At 47.9% G+C, this 14,686-nt stretch overlaps 1 protein-coding gene across 1 annotated transcript in view; it reads right to left on the bottom strand.

Moving 5' to 3' along the window:
* The window catches only part of plcg1 (phospholipase C, gamma 1), a 163,162-nt gene that overhangs the window by 43,835 nt on the left and 104,641 nt on the right, over positions 1–14,686 (bottom strand). The window contains exons 19-20 of the mRNA XM_038803589.1: positions 10,213–10,393; positions 4,086–4,163 (exon numbers count right to left, since the gene is read on the bottom strand). Of these exons, the coding sequence (XP_038659517.1) occupies positions 4,086–4,163; positions 10,213–10,393 (259 nt within the window). The remainder of the gene's footprint in view (positions 1–4,085; positions 4,164–10,212; positions 10,394–14,686) is intronic.

Below are 14,686 nucleotides of genomic sequence, written 5' to 3'. Positions count from 1 at the left end.
GTTCCCGACACAGGCAGGGTGGCATCCTTCTGTGCCGCCTCATTTTATAAGTCGCTGGAAAATATGTTTATGGTGTGCATTCCTGTGCATCAGTGTTAGTCTGTCGGACTGGTCAGTAGATGGTGCTGTACCACCTCACCCAGCTTCTGGTCCTGGTTCCTCTGCCGCTACTCAGCCAAGGGGACCGGATCATGAGAAATAGGAGCCGGCCATTCGGCCCATCGAGCCTGCTCCGTCAGTCAATAAGATCGCGGTTGTCCGACTGTGGCTTGAGCAGCATTTGCTGTACAGTTCCCCCATCACCCCGGACTCCCTTGTCAATCAAAAATCTGTCTAACTCAGCCCCAAATGTATCCAATGATCCAACCTCTGCTGCTCTCTTTCGAGGAAGAATGTTCCAAAGACGAAGACCCTCGGGGGAGAAAAATGTCCTCCTGCTCTCTGACTTGAATAGTAGATCCCTTATCTTGACGTGCCCCATGATCTGGACCCCTCCAACTCATGAGGGGAAACATACACTCAGCATCCACACTGTCGAACCCCTTCCGAATTTTATATGTTTCAATAAGGGCACCTCTCCACAGCAGCTGGAGATTCCTGCATTGATCTCAAATCCATGCTGCTAAACAGCTGCCTGTAAGACTTTGGGCCTCCTGAGGTTTGAGGCTGTAAGACGTTCTCTGCTGGCGAGTATGCAGTGCTCCACCACTCAGCCAGTCTGCTCCCTCAATTCTGGCTGAGACCTGCAACGGTTCCAGGTCTTAGTGCGTTCAGCCTTGTTCATATGAAGTTTGTCGTTGCATCACCTTCTCTCCCACCTCAACATACTCTGTCCCAGCATCCTATCTATCACTCATTTCTGCCATTACCACCCCAGGGCAATGTGGCGGGGAGGGGGGATCCGAGAGGTCAGTTAGCACGATAGTCAGAGAGGTTGATGCACGAGAGGCAGTGAGATGAGGGTGGTGTGTAAAGAGATGAAGGGAGGAGCAGGAAACGTGGAGCGATAAAGGGATGGGAATGGTGAAACGAGAGAATGGAACGCAGGGGAAGCCTAATGCGATGAAGAGAGAGAGAGTGGGAGAGAGTGAGGCAGTGAGTGAGAGAGTGTGGGAGAAAGGAAGGGAGAGAGAGTGGGAGAGAGATTGAGTGGGAGAGAGATAGTGGGAGAGAGAGAGTGGGAGAGAGAGAGAGTGGGAGAGAGTGAGGCAGTGAGTGAGAGAGTGTGGGAGAAAGGAAGGGAGTGAGAGTGGGAGAGAGATAGTGGGAGAGAGAGAGAGTGGGAGAGAGAGAGAGTGGGAGAGAGAGAGTGGGAGAGAGAGAGTAGGAGAGAGAGTGGGAGAGAGAGAGAGAGTAGGAGAGAGAGTGGGAGAGAGAGAGAGTAGGAGAGCGAGTGGGAGAGAGAGAGAGAGAAAGAGTGGGAGAGAGTGAGGGAGTGAGTGAGAGAGTGTGGGAGAAAGGAAAGGAGAGAGAGTGGGAAAGAGATTGAGTGGGAGAGAGATAGTGGGAGAGAGAGAGAGTGGGAGAGAGAGAGAGTGGGAGAGAGAGAGTGGGAGAGAGAGAGTGGGAGAGAGAGTGGAGAGAGAGAGAGTAGGAGAGAGAGTGGGAGAGAGAGTAGGAGAGAGAGTGGGAGAGAGAGAGAGTAGGAGAGCGAGTGGGAGAGAGAGAGAGAGAGAGAGAGAGTGGGAGAGAGTGAGGCAGTGAGTGAGAGAGTGTGGGAGAAAGGAAGGGAGAGAGAGTGGGAAAGAGATTGAGTGGGAGAGAGATAGTGGGAGAGAGAGAGAGAGTGGGAGAGAGAGAGAGAGTGGGAGAGAGAGAGTGGGAGAGTAGGAGAGAGAGTGGGAGAGAGAGAGAGTAGGAGAGAGAGTGGGAGAGAGAGAGAGAGAGAGTGGGAGAGAGTGAGGCAGTGAGTGAGAGAGTGTGGGAGAAAGGAAAGGAGAGAGAGTGGGAGAGAGATTGAGTGGGAGAGAGAGAGTGGGAGAGAGAGAGTGGGAGAGAGACGGAGTAGGAGAGAGAGTGGGAGAGAGAGAGAGAGAGTGGGAGAGAGAGAATGGGAGAGAGAGAGAGAGTGAGAGTGGGACAGAGAGAGTGGGAGAAGAGTGGGAGAGAGAGAGTGAGGGAGAGAGAGAGATGGGGCAACACATAGGGCAGACAGGGACTAATGCTGAGAAATTAAAGTATCAGACAGGTGTAAAAAGAATGAAATGAGAGATATGGGTAAGATTGACAATGACAAAGAGATTCCTGAACTTCTACTCTTGATCGAAGCCCACTCATTTTGTCTTTCCGTCCTTTCGGAGATAGAGAAAATAAAAAAAGAGAGAGGCAAGAGCAAACAAAGGCGGAGAAGAAAAGGACCTTGTAAATAATAGAATATATAGAATATATAGAACAGTACAGCACAGAACAGGCCCTTCGGCCCTCGATGTTGTGCCGAGCAATGATCACCCTACTTAAACCCACGTAACCCGTATACCCGTAACCCAACAATTCCCCCATTAACCTTACACTACGGGCAATTTATCATGGCCAATCCACCTATCCACCTAAATAAGAAGTCCCCGCACTCGTACTGAACCAATAATAATAAACTCTCACATCTCATGTAGTCTAAGCACATAGGGCCAAACCAAGTAGTACATATGTCAAAGTCAGACATCAATCACTGGCCCCACAGCTCCAAATAAAAGTAAATTGGAAACAATGATTTACTCTTGTTCCTGTTTGGGAGGGAGGGTGATAAAACAATTTATCCAGTAGTTTACACTAAGAGATTGGAGTGCACAATTTCATTTCCGATAGTTCAAACCCGGTGAAGCTGGTAACACACATACTCTTCTAAATCTTTTTTAAAAATTTAGAGTACCCAATTTTTTTTTTTTCCAATTTTGGGGCAATTTACCGTGGCCAATCCACCTAACCAGCACATCTTTGGGTTGTGGGGGTGAAACCCACGCAGACACGGGGAGAATGTGCAAACTCCACACGGACAGTGACCCAGGGCCGGGATTCGAACCTGGGTCCTCAGCACCACAGTCCCAGTGCTAACCACTACACCACATGCCGCCCTCTAAATCTTTACATTATATAGAATAATTGGTTTTGACACTGGAATAAGACCCTAAGCTGGGGAGTACAGAACTACAGAAACTTTCTTTTCATGGATCTGTTCCTAACTCACCCTTTCAATGAATTACAAGCCCATCATGCAAACCGTATCTCTGTCGTAGATAACACACAAACCCACAGCAAGCATCCACCAAGGCGGCATCCAGTTATTCCATACAAGCTGTTCCAATGGTTCCATTGCCACCTGGTGATCAGAATGACACCATGCCAGCTTGCATGGGCTGATGAGTGGAGAGAACATTCCCCATACAAGTGCCAAGAAAGGAACAGCAGAAACAAGAGAAAGTCTAGATATCTCCCCATGACTGTAGCCAATTCCACTACCCTGGGGATCAGCGATGATCAGAATCGTAACAGCACTGGGGCTGCGAGGTCAGTGGAAGGACAGCCTGCAGTAAGAAGCTCACTTCCTCACCATTCAAAGTCTCTCCAAGATCTATAAAGCTCAACCCTGTGCGTAATACAGGACTCACCCCTTTGCAGCTACAACAACGCTTAAGAAGCTCAATGTCCAGGACAGAACGGTTCACTTGATCGATGCTTCTACCACTGGCCTTAACATGTGCCCCTTCCCCCACCTTGTCTACAGCGTTCCTGATCTACAGGACAGCATCTCCATCCTCTCCAACCCTTACCATCAAGGAACACAAGAACAGCACAGTCATGGCAACATCATCAACCTTCCGGTTCGCCTGCAAATCACATATCATATGGGGCTTGCATAACAAACCTTAAATGCTGTAAAATGTGCACTCACAAACACATGGGAATTAAAACAAATCATTTGCCCCACTTTGAACACATCCCTCAGAAGTCATGCAGTTTCTTAGAGTTTGAACAAGCTACACACTGTCTCATGAAATATACTCCAATGATGCTGGGAAGCGAGAGGCAGGACAGCTTTTACAACAGGACGTGTTTAGAATGAGGAGAAGGACCCATTTATAAATCTCTACCTTAAATGTAGGCATCTGATTGGCTTCAACATAGAATCCCGGCTGTCGTCCTTCGTAAAGGGCCCCATAATCTGGCTCCTGATGGAGGGAAGGAGAGATTGAGCTAAAATGTTCCAGCTTCAGTTAAAGCGACAAAGGAAATCATAATGTTCTTGTCGGCCCGTCCAGCCAAGATAAAAACAAAACAACCATTTGTCGACAAAACACAACAGCCCTTCGGCAACCTGTTCTCAACTTTAAAAATGAACTTTACAGTTTTCAAAACTCACTGGACTCAGCCTTGAACTTTGTGTCGTCAGTGAGACAGATTTTTTTGTCAATGATTCGGGAGGCTGTGGTTAGGATTACAGATCACTGTGGACTAGTCCTGTTCCTTTCCCAGCATGGCCCTGTTCAGTTCAGCTCAGACCTTGGGCAGCCTGAGAGGTTTCATAGAATCTCCACCAGGCAGTACAGTACAGTTCAGCCCATCGACTCTGCACCGACCTTCCGTAAGAGTATCGTATCCACGTCCACTTCCCCGCCCAGCCACCCAAACCCACCTCACTTTATTCCCGTAACGTAACCTGCACGTCCCTGGACAGTAAGAGACACTTTAGCACGGCCAATCCACCTAACCTATGATGTGTTGGGTATGCTGGGTCTGCGAGGACTGCGTTTACCATAGCAGTGAGAGAGACAGGCTTCCAACACTTGGAGAAATGCAACTCTATTTTATTGAACTAGCAACTGTTAAACATACTGTAACTGTGGGTTGACACTATGCTGAGTTGACTGGAGACCTGAGGCTAACCTGACCAGACTAACTGACTACCACATGGTGTATGTTCTAGTTGTTGCTCACGGGCTCTGACTGTCTCAGAGGCTGCATCCCGAGAGAGCGGGAAAACTAGTGCCCTCTGGCTTTATAATGGCCGTGTCCTGTCTGGTGATTGGCTGCTGTGTTCTGTGTGTTCATTGGTCATCGTGTGTGTCAATCACTGCCTGTCTGTGCACCATCATATACCTGGATGTATATTATGACAACCTATACATCTTTGGACTGCAGGAGGAGACCGAAGCACCCGGAGGAAACCCACGCAGGTACGGGGAGAAAGTACAAACTCCATACAGCCAGTCACCCAAGGTTGGAATTGAACCCGGGTCCCTGTCGCTTAGAGGCAACAGTGCTAACCATTGTGGTACCATGCCACCCCTCATTGCTCCACTATTAATTCTTACCTCCCTTCTCTCCATAATTGCCCCCTCGTCTCCTTTGATGTAAATACTGTGCCAATGTAGAGGGTGAGTGGGCCAACAGTGCCAGAGGCCACTTTGACAACCCCAACTCATTTTAACCTCTTTCATTCAGCGGGTAGCACCCCGATACTCCAGCGCTGTGCTGAGGGGGGGCACCGCACTGTTGGGTACAGTGCTGAGGGGGGCACCGCACTGTTGGGTACAGTGCTGAGGGGGGCACCGCACTGTTGGGTGCAGTGCTGAGGGGGGCACCACACTGTTGGAGGTGCTGCTTGTGCGAAGAGACTTTAAACAGCGCCCGTCTTCCCTATTACATAGGTACAAACGGCGCCACAATTTCAAGGAAGAGCCGGGGAAATCCTGGTTGATATTGCCCCTCATCCAACTCATTGAAACAGATCACCTGGCCCTTTCATTGCTGTTTGTGGGACCTTGTTCTGCGCAGAAGCATATAAAGGCAAATCATTCTTCTTAATGTAGGGAAGTGTAAAGCCTTGCTCCTCCCGAACACACAGTCCAGATTAGTTATTTAACTTATAGGAAACATGGGCTGGATTCTCCCCTACCCGGCGGGGCGGGGGGGTCCCGGGGGGGGGTCCCGGCGGGATGGAGTGGCATGATCCACTCTGGCGTCGGGATGCCCCAAAGGTGCGGAACCCTCGGCACCTTTAGGGGCCAAGTCCTCACCTTTAGGGGCGAGGCCCGCGGCCGGAGTGGTTGGCGCCACGCCAACCGGGGCCGAAGGGACTCCGTCGGCCGGCGGAAGTCCGCGCATGCGCGGGAGCGTCAGCTGACAGCATCCCCGCACATGCGCGGGGGGTTCACCTCCGCGTCGGCCATCGCGGAGGCTGATGCCCGACACGGAAGGAAAAGAATGCCCCCGTGGCACAGGCCCGCCCGCCGATCGGTGGGCCCCGATCGCAGGCCAGGCCACCGTGGGGGCACCCCCCCCGGGGCCAGATCGCCTCCCTCCCCCCGGAACCTGCCCGCGCCGCCAGGTCCCGCCGGTAAATACCTTGGTTAATTCACGCCAGCGGGACGGCATAACAGCGGCGGGACTTCGACCCATCGCGGGCCGGAGAATCGCCGGGGGGCGGGGGGGGCACCGACAGGCGCGGCGCGATTCCCGCCCCTGCCGAATATCCGGTGCCGGTATTCACGCCGGCCCCCGGCAATTCTCCGACCCGGCGGGAGGCCGGAGAATCCAGGTCCATGTGTGAGAAACAAACAAACATCATCCCCTTCAAATTCCCCTCTTTATCCGGGGTATTGGATCTTCAGGCAGGACAGGGTCGAGTGTAAAAGAAGAGGTGGTTTTGCATTATTAATTAAGGAGATTGTTACTGCAGTCAGGAGGCTCCATATCTTGGATGGGTCTTCAAATGAGGCTTTGTGGGTGGAGCTTAGTAATAAAAGGAGTAGTCACATTGCTGGGAATGTGCTGTTGACCACCAAATAGTTAGCGGGCAAAAGAGGAGCAGATATGTGGACAATTCACTGAGGTTGTAAAAACAACAGTGGAGAAATTGTATGATGGATTTCAACTTTTCCAACATTAATTGGGATAGTCGTCACATTGTAAAGGGTTTAGAGGGAGCAGATTTCTTGAAATGTATTCAAGACAGATTTTTATATCAACACGTCGAAAGTCCAACAGGGCTGGGTCTAGTTCTGGGGAGCAAAGTCGGACGGGCGTTCGAGGTAGCAGTGGGGAGAATTTGTGATAGCGGCCACAGAAATAAGTTTTAAATTTGTCATGGAAGAGGAAAAAGATGGTCTGCAACAAAGGGTTTTGGATGTTGGGGGGTGTGGGGAGGCAGATTTGATTAAAATAAGGCAGGATCTGGCCAATGTAGACTGGGAACAGCTACTTCTGTGTAAATCTACAGCAGAGCAATGGGGACATTCAAAATGGAATTGGCGAGAGTACAGGTCCAACATGTTCCCTTGAGGATGAAATGTAGGAGCAACAAGTCCAGGGAACCCCAGGAATATTCAGGACTGGACAGGATGGAAAAGAGAGGCATTTAACAGGTACAGAGGGAGCAAATCTACAGAGGCCCTCGTGGAGTGTAGAAAATCCAGAGGGGAACTCAATAATGGAGAATAAAGAAGAGGCATGAAAAAGCACTGGCGGATAAGATTTGGGAAAATCCCAAGATATTCCATAAGAATATCAAGGGGAAGAGGATTACCAGGGAAAGAATAGGACACATTAGGGCCCAAGGGGGAAATCTGTGGTCAAGCTGGATGACTTTGGGAGGGTAATAAATGAGTACTTTACATCTGTCTTCACTTTGGCGATGGAGGACGTGGGTATAGAATTCAGACAGAGGGACTGTGAGTTCTTAAGTAGTTTGACATAGAAAGTGGGAGGTACTGGAGGTTTTGGCAGGTTTTAAAGTGGACAAACCCCCAGGTCCAGATGGATTATATGCCAGGCTGTTGTTGGAGGCAAGGGAGGAAAATACAGGGGTCCTGACTCAAATTTCTAATTCCTCTCTGGCCACAGGGGGAGGTACCAGAGGATGGTTAATGTGGTTCCACTTTTCAAGAAGGGTGGCGGAGATAAGCCGGGGAATTACAGATCAGTGAGTCTCACAACGGCGGGGGAACTACTGGAGAAAATTCTGAAGGACAGATTCAATCTCCATTTGGAGATGCAAGGTTTGATCAGGGGCAGTCAGCATGGTTTTGTCAGAGGGAGGTCATGCCTAACAAATCTAATTACATTTTTTGAGGAGATAACCAAGTGTGCAGAGTGGGTATGTAGTTTATGTGGATTTCAGCAAAGCCTTTGACAAAGTCCCACATGGGAGACTGATAAAGGAGGTACTCAGGGTAACGTGGCAAGTTGGATCCAAAATTGGCTTAGTGACAGGAGACAGAGGGTGGCAGTAGAGGTTGTTGGTGTGACTGGAGGCCGGTGACCACAGTGCTGGGCCCCTTATTGTTTGTGATAAAACAATGTAGAAGAGAATGCGTGTGTGTGTGTTAGTGTGTGTGTGTGTGTAGGGGGGTGGTTGACAGTGAAGAAGTTCTTAAATCACAGGAGGATAAAGATGGATTGGCCAGATGGAATTTAACCCTGAAAAGTCTGAGGTGAGGCACTTTGGAAGGAGTAACACGACAAGGGTGCACTCAGTGACTGGCAGGACACCAGGAAGCTCAGAGGAACGTAGGGATCTTGAGGTGCTTGTGCACAGATCCCTGGAGGTGACAGGGCAGGATAATAGGCTAGTTAAGAAGGCATACTGGACATTTGCCTTTATCAGTCATGGCATAGATTGTAAGAGCAGGGAGGTTATGTTGGAGCTGTCCAGGACTTTGGTTAGGCTACAACTGGAGGACTGTGTTCAGTTCTGGTCACCACACTATAGGAAGGATGTGATTGCACTGGAAGGAGTACAGAGGAGATTCAATTAGGATGGAGCATTTGAGCTATGAAGAGAGGCTGGATAAACCCAGATTATTTTCTTTGGAGCAGAGAAGGCTGAGAAGGGACCTGATTAAGGAGTATAAGATTATGAGAGGCATGGAAAGGGTGGGTAGAAAGCAGCTATTCCCATGGATTGAAGGTTCAATAACAAGGGGGCATCGTTTTAAGGTGAAAGGCAGGGGGTTTAGAGGGGATTTGAGGAAAAATGTTTTTGGCCAGAGGTTGGGGGGGAATCTGGAATGCACTGCCTGCTGAATAGTTGAGGCAGGAAACCTTGCAATCTTTAAAAAGTGCTCGGATGAGCACTTGCAATGTCATAACATTCAAAGGCTATGGGCCAAGTGCTGGAAAGTGGGATTAGTGTAGATTAGAGTCGTTTTTTTTTGTCAGTTGGCTTGATGGGTCGAGGGGGCTCTTCTGTACTGTGCGGTTCGATGATTATTTATTGTCAATTCTCCACCCATGTCACTGTGGACACTCCAGCACAAGGACTGCAGTTGTACAAGGTGAAGCCCCACCATCACCTTTCCAGGGAAACTAGGGTGGGAACTAAATGCCGACTGAGTAACGGGACCCATCTCCCAGGCGGAGGAATTAGAATAAAATTTGATCCAACCATACTATGGCAACTCTACCTTCAGGATGGTCTCAAAGCTAAAACTCCTCGCAGCCAAGGGATCTGCCTGCTAATAAAGTGAGGAACTCTTCCGGACATATCCCCGAATAAAATAAGGAACACGAATAAGAACCTCACTAAGATTATCCCATATTTGAAGATTTTAAATCCAGATATGTATCATAGAATTTACAGTACAGAGGGAGGCCATTCGGCCCATCGAGTCTGCACCGGCCCTTGGAAAGAGCACCCTACCTAAGCCCACACCTCCATCCTGTCCCCGTAAGCCCACCCAACCCAACCTTTTTTGGACACTAAGGACAATTTAGCATGGCCAATCCACCTCACCCACACATCTCTGGACTGTGGGAAGAAACCGGAGCACCCGGAGGAAACGCACGCAGACACGGGGAGAAAGTGCAAATTCCGCACAGGCAGTTACCCAAGCCGGGAATCGAACCTGGTACCCTGGAGCTGTGAAGCAACTGTGCTAACCACCTGTGCTACCGTGCTCCACAGTAGCTTCACTTCTGTTTATAAATTGCGGCAGCTCCCCACTTCCCTCAGTGAACTGTTCCTGATTGATATCTAGCTCAAGTCTCAATCCCTTTCATTTTCATTGATCCGATTCAAAAGGCAACAATATCATTTTGTCAACAATAAACACACACGTGACCTTAACTTGTCCCTTTGGTTTTAAAATGGAGCTTTTAGTTGTTCCAAGTTCAAGAAATATTCATGGTCAGAGTCAGACAGATCACCATGGCGGGTACATGGGAGCAACGAAGGGGTCGTCCCTTCAGAACGGCGACAGGTGGACTGTACATACTCACCGCGGTGCCGATCTTTTCCAAGGTTTCCTCGTTTATCGGGTAGCGGAGTTTCATCTTCCTGTACAGCGGATGCTTTTCATAGTAGCTGACTAAGTCAACAAGGCTGTCAAACTCTGAACTCCCCAAGATGACGACCTGCCCTTCCTGCTGGACACGACAATGCTTAATCTTTCCTTCAGCTCTGTGTGGAAAAGGCAGCAAAATATATGACTAGGCCCAGTCGTAGCATCTCCGCCTCTGGGTTCGAGGGTGTAGGTTTACATTCCAGACTTGGGGCACAGCAGCAAGAGTGATGGCGTCTTTCAGGTGCGATGTTAAACTGAGACACCACCTGTCCTTAAAATGGTACCATGATGCTTTAAGAGCAGGAGAGCTCCCCTTGCGAGGTTGTGAGTTCAAGTCCCACTTAATTTCTTCACCCAACTCACTACTGTAGGGAGTGGTTTAAGCTAATCGTATGGGTGCATTTATGGGAAATCTAGACAAGCTAATGAGGAAGAAGGGAATGGATAGGTACAAGTGTAGATTTAGATGAGGAAAGATAGATGGAGTACAAAAACCAGCATGGGGTGGTTGAGATGAATGGCCTGTTCCTGGGTTCTATATCTTATGTAAGCTAGTTGGCAAACTCAATTCACAAAATTGAAAAATTTATATATAGAAACAGACATAAAAAATAAAGGGGCAGCACGGTGGCGCAGTGTGTTAGCCCTGTTGCCTCACGGCACCGAGGTCCCAGGTTCGATCCCGGCTCTGGGTCACTGCCCGTGCATATTCTCCCCGTGCCTGCGTGGGTTTCACCCCCACAACCCAAGGATGTGCAGGGTAGGTGGACTGGCCACGCTAAATTGCCCCTTAATTGGGAAAAAAAATTAATTGGGCACTCTAAATTTTAAAAAAAAGAAAATTAAAAAAAAGAAATTAGAAGCAGGGGAGGGCCCTTCAAGCCTGTTCTGCCATTCATTATGATCCTGGCTGGTCATCAAATTCAATACCCTGATCCCACCTTCCCTCCACATCCCTTGATCCCTTTAGCCCCAAGAGCTATCTCGAACTCCTTCTTGAAATTACACAATGTTTTGGCCTCAACTACTTTCTGTGGTAGTGAATTCCACAGATTCAACTCTCTGGGTGAAGAAATTTCTCCTCACCTCAGTCCTAAAAGGTTTACCCCTTATCCTCAAACTATGACCCCTAGTTCTAGACTCCCCCACCATCGGGAACATCCTTTCTGAATCTACCCTGTCTAATCCTGTTAGAATTTTATAGGCTTCTATGAGATCCCCATACACTCTTCTAAACTCCAATAAATATAATCCCAGTTGACTTAGTCTCTCCTCATATGACAGTCCCGCCATCCCAGGAATCAGCCTGGTAAACCTCTGCTGCACTCCCTCCATAGCAAGAACATCCTTCCTCAGATAAGGTCACCAAAACTGCACACAATACTCCAGGTGTGGCCTCACCAATGCCCTATACAATTGCGGTAAAACATCCCTATTCCGATACTCAAATCCTCATGTTATGAAGGTCAACATACCAGTTACCTTCTTACTCTGCCTGCTGTATCTGCGCGCTTACTTTCAGCCGCTGGTGCATGAGGATACCAAGGTCTCACTGAGTATCCACCTCTCTCAATTTACACTCCTTCAAATAATAATCTGCCTTCTTATTTTTGTTACCGAAGTAGATACTCTCACATTTATCCACATTATACTGCATCTACCATGCATGCACCCACTCACTCAGCCAGTCCAAATCTCGCTGAAGCATCTCTGCATCCTCCTCACAGCTCACCCTCCCACCCAACTTTGTATCATCTACAAATTTGGAGATCATACATTTAGTTCCCTCGTCCAAAGCATTAATATATAATGTGAACAGTTGCGGTACTCCACTAGTCACTGCCTGCCAATCAGAAAAAGACCCATTTATTCCAACTTTTTGCTTCCTGTCTGCTAACCAGCTTTCTATCCATCGCAAGACACTACCCGCAATCCCATGTCCTGTAACTTTACATATTAATCTGCTAGGTGAGACCTTGTTGAAAATCTTCTGAAAGTCTAAATAAACCACATCTACCAGTTCTCACTGATCAACTCTTATTATTTGCATCTTCAAAGAATTCTAGTTGATTTGTCAAGTATGATTTTTGTAAATCCAAGCTGGCTTTGTCTGTTTATACCACTGCTTTCCAAATGCTGTGCCATGAAATCCTTGATAATGGATTCCAGCAACTACCCACTACCAATGGTAGACTCAGTAGTCTATAGTTCCCTGTTTTCTCTCTAGAAAATTGTTTTTTTTTTTAAGAGTACCCAATTATTTGTTTTTTCCAATTAAGGGGCAATTTAGCGTGGCCAATTCACCTACCCCTCACATCTTTGGGTTGTGGGGGTGAGACCCACGCAGACACGGGGAGAATGCGAACTCCACATGGACATTGACCCAGGCCCGGGATCGAGCCTGAGTCCTTGGCGCCGTGAGGCAGCAGTGCTAATCACCACGCCACCGTGCCACCCCCCCCCGCAATTCCTGTTTTCTCTCTACCTCCCTTGTTGAATAGCAGGGTTATATTAGCTACTCTCCAATCTGTAGGAACCATTCCAGAGTCCAAAGTATTTTGGAAAATAATCGGCAATAGATCTACTATTTCTAGGGCCATTTCCTTAAGTACTCTGGGATGAAGATTATCAGGCCCATAAGATTTATCCGCCTTCAATCCCATTAATTTCCCCCAAACCATTTCTTTACTGATACAAATTTCTTTCAGCTCTTGACTACAACCTGTTTTTCTCAGAACCTCCGGTACATTATTCATGTTTTCCTTTGTTAAGACAGAAGCAAAGTACGAATTTAGTTCCTCAGCCATATCTTTGTTTCCATTATGAATTCCCCTGTTTCTGACTGTAAAGGACCTACATTTGTTTTTATCAATCTTTTTCTCTTTACATACCTATAGAAGCTTTTACCAGTCCGTTTTTATGCTCCCTGCTAGCTTATTTTCGTATTGTATTCGTATTCCCCCCTTTTTTTTATAAATTTAAGAGTACCCAATTATTTTTTTCCATTTAAGGGGCAATTTAACGTGCCCAATCCACCTACCCTGCACATCTTTGGGTTGTGGGGGTGAAACCCTCGCAGACATGGGGAGAATGTGCAAACTCCACACGGGCAGTGACCCAGGGCTGGGATTCGAACCCGGGTCAGCGCCGTAGTCCTAGTGCTAACCACTGTGCCACATGCTGCCCCTGTATTTTCCCCTTCTTAATCAATCCCTTGGTCCGCCTTTACTGAATTTTAAACTGTTCCCAATCCTCATGTTTATTGTTTTTTCTTGCTACTTTGTATGCCTCTTCTTTGAATCTAATACTCTGTCTAATTTCTCTTGTAAGCCATGGTTTGGCTACAGTTCCCTTTCTACTTTTGCGCCAAATAGGAATAAACAACTTTTGGAGTTCACATATTCATTCCTGAATGCCTGCCATTGCCTGTCCGCTGTCCTTCCTTTCAGTAATGTTTCCCAGCCTGTCATAGCCAGCTCATGCCTCATACCATCATAGTTACCTTTATTGAGATTCAGGACCCTGGCCTCAGAATCAACCACCTCACTATCCACCATGATAAAGAATTCTATCATATTACATAGAACATAGAACATACAGTGCAGAAGGAGGCCATTCGGCCGATCGAATCTGCGCCAACCCACTTAAGCCTTCACTTCCACCCTATCCCCGTAACCTTTTTGGTCACTAAGGGCATTTTATCATGGCCAATCCACCTAAGCTGCACGTCTTTGGACTGTGGGAGGAAACCGGAGCACCCGGAGGAAACCCACACACACACGGGGAGAACGTGCAGACTCCGCACAGACAGTGATCCAGCGGAGAATCGAACCTGGGACCCTGGCGCTGTGAAGCAACAGCGCTATCCACTTGTGCTACCGTGCTGCCCATATTATGGTCACTCATCCCCAAGGGTTCTCTCACAACTAGATTGTCAACTAATCATTTCTCATTGGCAAACACCCAGTCAAAAATGGCCTGTTCCCTTGTTGGTTCCTCAATGCATTGGTTCAGAAAACCATCCCGTATACACCCCCGAAATTCCTCCTCTATTGTACTGTGACTAATCTGACTCACCCAATCTATATGTAGATTAAAGTCACCCATAATCACAGATGTTCCTTTATCGAAGCATCTCTGATTTCCTGTCTCATATTATTCCCAACGGTACCACTGCAGTTTGGTGGTCTGTATTCCACCTCTACAAATGTTTTTTTTACCCCTTGGTGTTTCTTAACTTGACCCATATAGATTCCACATCATCAGTGCGAATATCTTTCCTCAATATTGTAGAAATATCTTCTTTAAATCTGTCTGTCCTTCCTAAAACCTGAATAGCCATATACACTCCAGTATACAGTCCAGTATACATTCATAGAACATAGAACAGTACAGCACAGAACAGGTCC

This window comes from Scyliorhinus canicula, chromosome 7, assembly GCF_902713615.1.
Source record: "Scyliorhinus canicula chromosome 7, sScyCan1.1, whole genome shotgun sequence".
Lineage (NCBI taxonomy): Eukaryota > Metazoa > Chordata > Chondrichthyes > Carcharhiniformes > Scyliorhinidae > Scyliorhinus > Scyliorhinus canicula.
This window is presented reverse-complemented; position numbering and strand designations above follow the sequence as displayed.